Source organism: Anopheles nili, chromosome 2 (assembly GCF_943737925.1).
Source record: "Anopheles nili chromosome 2, idAnoNiliSN_F5_01, whole genome shotgun sequence".
Taxonomy (NCBI): Eukaryota; Metazoa; Arthropoda; class Insecta; order Diptera; family Culicidae; genus Anopheles; species Anopheles nili.
Window position 1 is genome coordinate 54298414 of NC_071291.1, and position 7174 is coordinate 54305587.

At 43.0% G+C, this 7174-nt stretch overlaps 2 protein-coding genes across 2 annotated transcripts; one reads left to right on the forward strand and one right to left on the reverse strand.

Moving 5' to 3' along the window:
- The first annotated feature begins 522 nt into the window (after nt 1-522).
- LOC128721680 (protein RER1) lies at nt 523-3762 on the forward strand. Its single transcript, XM_053815458.1, has 4 exons — nt 523-718; nt 813-1014; nt 1087-1304; nt 1375-3762. Exons 1-4 carry the CDS (start codon nt 647-649, stop codon nt 1447-1449), a joined length of 567 nt encoding a protein of 188 aa, XP_053671433.1. The 5' UTR covers nt 523-646; the 3' UTR covers nt 1450-3762.
- LOC128721678 (cytosolic Fe-S cluster assembly factor NUBP1 homolog) lies at nt 3492-4469 on the reverse strand. The gene has a single exon (XM_053815457.1). The coding sequence runs from the start codon at nt 4467-4469 to the stop codon at nt 3492-3494; it is 978 nt and encodes a 325-aa protein (XP_053671432.1).
- Between the last annotated feature and the right edge of the window lie 2705 nt (nt 4470-7174).

Here is a 7174-nt window from a genome sequence, read left to right on the forward strand (position 1 = left end):
CGGGCTTATATTTTTTCACACTACTTGCGTTTGATTCCAAGTTATCGAGGGACTGATAATCGTGCAGTGGTTGTTGTATTTTGAATCCTTTCTCTGCCTCTTTGTGTGCCGTTATATTTACAACAACCCGAGTCAGGCGGCTGTATTGATCGTGTTTATTTGTACTTCGTCAGCAGCAAATCAATTAATTTTTGTAACGTCACAGTGAGACAACATCGAACTAAAGGGCAGCAAATCGCACGTTCAGCAATCGGTGTCGAGTAAGTTCATTCATTAAATTAGCACTCCTGAGTGTTGTAGAATTTCATTCATTAGATCCTTTTTTTTCTAGGATACTCACTGCATTGATCGTGGCGAAATTTTGTTCTGGAAACGTTTACTATCGCCATCATCCCTGTGGCATAATTGGATTACAAATTGGTGTGGGGGTCCGTGTAGTACATTGCACGTACAAGAAGGAGGCCGGGTTTGAATTCGGGTGCAAGCTCATTAAAGAAAAGTGGCAATAACGTTGAAACTTTCTCGTGTGTGGTGGAATTTTGGCGATTATTTACGACATCGTGTAAAGCGTAAGCGATCAAACTCGCTTAGCAAACCTAGCAACATTGGCGGAGACTGGAAGACAGGCAATACAATCTGATTCAAAATGATGAACGAAGAATCCTCGTCACCCGCTAGTAGTAATGTGGTGGCACAGTTATTTAAGAGAATAGGACAGGTAAGCCGTGTATGACGGGCCAACATCGGACATAATTAAGGATTAAGACACATGGACGTGATAATTTATCAAAACTTCCATCTCGTCGTTTCAGCTTTATCAACTTCAGCTGGACAAATGGACTCCACACACCAAGGTGCGGTGGGCTGCCTCACTGGGGTTGATTGGACTATTCCTGCTACGGGTGTTCACCAAACAGGGCTGGTATATAGTAACGTACGCCCTCGGCATTTATCACCTAAATTTGTTCATCGCGTTCCTAACGCCGAAAATTGATCCGGCTCTTGATCTAGATGGTAACAACCACCTCAAACGCCTTCCGATGGTGTAAGATTGCAATGAAATGTAAATTTTTCCACCTTCTACAGACGACCAAGGTCCGGAGCTGCCAACAAAAGCGAACGAAGAGTTTCGGCCATTCATACGGCGGCTACCGGAATTCAAATTCTGGTACGCCATCAGCAAAAGCACGGTGATCGGGATCACGTGCACTTTTTTCGACATGTTCAACGTCCCGGTGTTTTGGCCAATACTTGTGCTTTACTTCATTACGCTTTTCTGCATTACGATGAAGCGACAAATTAAGGTAATTTATGAGACATTTGATTTGAAAATGATCGCTTGGTTTTAAGATTACGTTTTCTTTCGTATTTCAGCATATGATCAAATATCGATACTTGCCATTTACACACAGTAAGCCACGCTACCAGCCGGTGGCGACAGAAAAGTGACAATTAAAAGCACAAACTCTACCAGCCTCGTTGTCCTCGTCCTCGTTGGCGTCGGCATCCTCCGGTGGTGTACCGGTGCCTGTTGCCGGTCCTTCTACAGCCGCACCTTCAGTGCTTGCGGCCGTCCACCCATCCGCGGTGGGAGGTATGCCCGTGCCCTCGCCCGTACCGACGCCTGCCGCTTCGGTGACCACTGTCTAGGGAATCGCGTGAAAGAATGCATCGAGCGACGTTCGTCATGGGGCGAACATAGTCCGCAGAACCACAAATAGTAACGAGAAGGAATATCTCTCCTATCCGCCGTCGCCATCATGATCGAGTAACGAACCAAGCCATGCGACTACTACCCAGCTGAAAAATTGATCCCGTTTTTATCACAGCATCGAGCCGGATTAGACATACCAGATCATTTCCATTTCATTTTAGATGCCCATCTTTGTGCAGCAACGATGGGCTATGAAAGGATGAAGAATGTTTTTCTTGTTTGAACGAAATTTTACTGGAATTTTAAATCGTTCTTAACCATTATTTCCGTTTCCGAGTACTGAGCTTGTGTTCGAGCGCCGCTCCAAGATTCTTTTCGAAAACCAACCGCGATGAGGTATTGCTAGAACAACAATTAGATCCCGCTGGTATTGATTTGTGCTTACGTCGTAGCAAAAATGTTGAGTTAAAGTTTCGAGTGTATCGTTTGTTTTCTTTTCAAGTTAACACACATGCTTTCAGTTTTGTCTCCGATTTACATCCTATCTACGCAATCTGCTCCCGCTGATAATGTTAGGAAAAAATTACAAATTGTTTCGATTCTTTTTAGTCAACCATAACAAGTTCCTACCAGGTGCTTGAATATTTTTTTCCTGGCGTAAAACTACTTTTTGTGTGGGTTGATGTACACTTTATTCGGATCGATGAAGTGGTAGAATGTAAATCGAATTACAAAACTATAGTTTTCGTCGGAAAATGAACATAATTACCAAAAAAGAAAAAAGGCAGTACATTTAAAAAATGGCAAACGAAGCAAATGTGCATCATAAGGTAGTAAAATTATACGTTTAGTAATGGGTTGTAACATTTCCCTGTAATTATTGCTGGTTATAAGCTAGATTCATTATTATTTTAAAGTCATTTTTAATGACATCATAGTATTTCATTTATACGCCTTGTTCTATTTGCCCTTGGCTTTCAGCATATATATTCTGTATCATTTACCAAAAAACCCTTTTTTTGATATTGTTTATTCTATAGTCTATGATTTCTTCCATTTACCTAACCTATACAACCATCCAATTTCTGCACTATTGCTTAGTTATTGTTCCGCCTTCCCAGTATACACTAAAAGACATTATGCATAGTTTTTGTTTCATACTTATAAGTTTGTATCAACCCGAATTAAGTCCATTGATCGAATAAACATGGGTTTACCGGTAACCAAGTATCGCTCAACTGACGGATGTTCCATTGAACGAGAGCGTGCATGTGCATTCGCAAATTATTCAAAAAATGCATTCATTCTGAGCAATATTATAAATCCTGAACTCTAATCTCACAATCAAAAGGGTGAAAATGAAAAATTTTTTGTCAGAAAGGATTGAAACCTTAATGTGTGTTATTTTTGTATATTTTATGGTATTTCCTGGTTTGAAGGCGTGGTGGGTTACGCTCAGAGTTGCATGGTTCTATGGTTAGGCACTGATAAGAGAAGATAAAACTAGTTGCTAGGTACAATCGCAAGCGTGATGTTAGCAAATGAAAGGGTTACTATTTTACTGATTTTCATTAACGACGTATGATCCCCAAACCGTCTTTACACAAGATTTTGTAAGCAATCGTAGCCTCGTAGATCGGATCCGAAAAAAAGCATGTTGTCGATATTCTGAGACTTTCCATCGTGGCACACGGCGGTTTAAGGAAGGCAGATTACACGTATAACCAAATAATAAAAAGTAATAATGAAAACCCCCCCATTACACACCGCGAGAGAGACAAAGATACGGACTTTCGTTCAAAGGTTTAACATGCCTTTTCGCAGATATTGTACATGTTTATTGTTCGCTTTGTTCCTCTCCGAAAAACCGTCGTACTTTTGTAACAATTTCATCCAGGGCTTTGACTGCAGGGCTGGTGGAAAATTCGGTAATAAAGTCCTTTCCTTCGTCACAACATTTTGTCAGACGTGGATCGAGGGGAAGCTGTCCAAGATAGGGAACCTCCATTTCCGTGCACATCTGTTCGGCGCCACCGGTTCGAGCGGGAAAAATTCTCGTCTCCGTGGTGCACTTTGGGCACACGAACCCAGTCATATTCTCGATAACGCCAACCACAGGAATGGCGAGTTTTTTGCAGAACGAAATCTCCTTTCGAACATCCAGCAGTGCCACCTCTTGCGGGGTGGTCACAAGAATCGCTCCCCAGGATCCGTCTGTTCCCTTGAGGAACGTCGTGGCTGACAGATGCTCATCGGACGTGCCGGGTGGTGTATCCAGCAGAAGAAAATCCAGCTGTCCCCAATCAACCTCGGTCAAAAACTGCCGAATCATGCCGTTCTTTTTCGGCCCACGCCAGATGATGGCATCATCCGGGCTGCCAAGCAGGAAACCAATCGACATTAGGCTCAGGTTGTCTTCGATGTAAACCGGCGACCAGCCTGAACCGGACTGATGCACTTGCTCGCCAATCACTCCGAGAACACGGGGCTGAGACGGCCCACAGATGTCGATGTCGAGCACACCGAAATTCTGGTCCGGGTTTCGATGAGCCATGGCGCGAGAAAGCAATGCAGTGACGGTGCTCTTACCAACGCCACCCTTGCCTGATAGCACCAGTAGTTTGTTACGTACGTCGGAAAGCTTCTCTTTCACCAGTGCAATCGCCGGGTCGGGACCTTTCGGTCCGGTAGCACACAGCTGCTGATTCGGACAACCAGCGCATGCCGAAGCCTTTCCAGCATCCTCGCTTTGCGTGCCTGGGCAGTGTGCTGGTGCATCGCTAGGGACGTTGCCTGATGTTTCGACGGTGCTCATCTTTGGAAAATACAGCAAAGAACCGAATGTCTACAATGAAATTCAAATCGTGATTTGTTGATTGATTTGTTTTGAGTTTGCGTTTTTCTAATCTCATACATACCTCTTTTTGGAAGCTTTATCTCTACAATAACAGTTCAAAAAATAACGAAAAAACTTTTTCAGGTTTAACAGAACAAATTTAACAAAAAAACATCGGTATCAACAATACCGATCTAATCAAACTCGTACGACAACACTGTACATTTGACACAACAAATCGCAATTTGTAAATGAAACGAATGTCATATGCATACTAAGCAATTAACTACTTTTTTGTAAAATTGTTGAAATATATTCGCAAATTGATAAGTTTTCCTTATCGTGGAAAATTACCTGCATTCACAAAGCGTCGAGACCGGTTTGTTTACATTTTAATGCATTTTCTACCATGCTCAACAGCTGATTGTAAAATAGCTCAGTGACATGTGCTATAGCGCCACGGATAAACGAATGGATATGAAACGAAAAAAAGCTTGCTATCATTTATATTCCATTAATTTCGACTTAATGTTATTAATAGACTGATTTAGTAATAATTTTTGTTAACAATTAGGCACAACATTGTCATATTAAATAAACATTGTCATATTGAAAATTGAACAAAAACTGTTCGTTTATGCATTTAAGCTCTAGCCTTGGCAACAGCTTTCCTTGAAAGAGCATAAAAAGCTCATGTTGAAGAATAACGTTGAAAGGAGTTCTATTTTATACTATATTCCAATACATTTTGCAAATATAACGAAAACTAACCCTTTTTATTTTTTGTAGCATTCGTAGCATCAGCTTCAAGAAAATTGCTTTATGTTTCAGCTCATGTACTCAGTAAGTATTTCGCTTCGGAAAGTAACCTTTTTATTACATGTTTCACACCGGGGTCCATAAAATGCACCATTCATCTTAGTACCTATCATTTTGACGAATTATAGTCGCCGTTTCAGACACCAGCCCGCGACTACTCATTCTTACACCAATGGAAGAATAGGGCTTCTATGCTATCATTCTTATTACTGAATTGCGCATAAAAAAACTCCTTCATCTGAAATTGTGCGTCACCCCACAAACAATTTGTAACTCATAAAAACCGCCAATATTTACTATCCCACGGCGCCATATTCCATGGTGGGAAGCGTTAAATCTTGCCCTGAAAGCGACATAGTGACTTTCACCCTTGCGGTTCATTTTCGACCCGTGGCGATACTATCGCAATTCGATCGTAATCAAACAGCTCCCTTCGCGGCCGTGTAAGTGAGTTAAAACAAACCAATTTTCCTAATGTAAGCAAACACCGATCGCGGAGTATGTTGAGGGTGAGGACCAACAGAGACAAAAAAAAGCAAAGCAAAGATACATACGCCGTCCTTCTATTGTTTGTTTTTATTTTATCACTTCCCTTCGTGGGACTTCACACGGAGGTCAAGGGATGAATCCGACAGATCGGGGGAAGGTCGTAATAAAAACCAATAAAAAATACGCCACACACGCACACGCCCAAGACAAACGGTCAAACGAACGCCAACGGCAAACAAATCGAAAGGCGAGCTGTGTGTGATGTCGATTGTGCCGAACAGAAAGGAGACAAAAAAAAAAGAAACAAACAACTAGCGGGCTAACTGCCCCGGAAAGGTTAACAGGACATAATAAATGAATGAAAAAGGAGCAAAAACATGAGTATGCAATCTGCATGACGCCATCCCGGAACGACCCGGGGCCGCCGGGTCGCATGTTAGTTCGGATGACCGGTTCCGGTCAAAGCGGACGCCCCCGTCCTCGCTGGCAGGGGTTGATACGACAAAGAAACTGTCCATCGCCGGTGTGGGTGTGTGCCGGTGATCGGGAAGAGGGGCCCCGGGAGACCGAGTACAATGTAAGCGTGATGACAGCCGGAAAAAATCTCCTGTGAAACGGAATGGGAGCAACGGTGGACCGTTTTGGTGCGAACGGGCGATGCGGCACGCGTCGTTGACTTTTTCACTTAAGCGCTGAGAAAGTTATTCATTCGATTATTTATTTTTTGGGTGCCCTATTTGTGTAGGGTTTCAAATGATCGTATAAGCCTTTTAGCTGTTTTACATTTTGCTTTGGTGAAATATGTTCAGCAAAAAATACAACTATTTAGCTAACTCTCAAACATCAATCAGGACGTTTTGTGAAGTAGTACTTTTTTTCTTTCATACATTAAGCATCTTCAGTTACGATTGCAGCATCCTTCTCAGCGCGTCGTCTTAACGTTGCTGTCAGTACCATTCGGAAAAAGGATATCCCGGGAGGACGAACATCGGTAATCACGGGATCTAGCAGATATGCGCCGTAACGATACACAACACCCAGCACGCACATACACATCCATACATACAAAAAACTCAAACCGGACAAGGACGAGAGCGCAAAAAAAACAGCAACCAAGCTCGCCGTACGATTGACAATCAAACGACCGACCGACCATAACCGTGGGGCGCTGCCACGGTCCGTGGAATCGCTCACATGATTAGACCGTCAATGAAAGGGATCGTAATTTATGTGCCATTGGCAATCGGGGCAATGCTTGGGGCCTCGCCAGCACCCGGCTAAAGTGCCGTTGTCAGCGTCGAGGAGACGTGCTCGTTGATGGAGCGACCTGGCGGCGCAAATGTTGTCATTCTGCCGGACCGGAATTTATGGTCCGA

Coding starts and splice junctions, on each gene's coding strand:
- LOC128721680 (XM_053815458.1), top strand. CDS start 647: ATGATGAACGAAGAATCCTCGTCACCCGCTAGTAGTAATGTGGTGGCA. Junction 1,015..1,086: donor TCCGGCTCTTGATCTAGATG/GTAACAACCACC, acceptor CACCTTCTACAG/ACGACCAAGGTCCGGAGCTG. Junction 1,305..1,374: donor CGATGAAGCGACAAATTAAG/GTAATTTATGAG, acceptor TTCGTATTTCAG/CATATGATCAAATATCGATA.
- LOC128721678 (XM_053815457.1), bottom strand. CDS start 4,469: ATGAGCACCGTCGAAACATCAGGCAACGTCCCTAGCGATGCACCAGCA.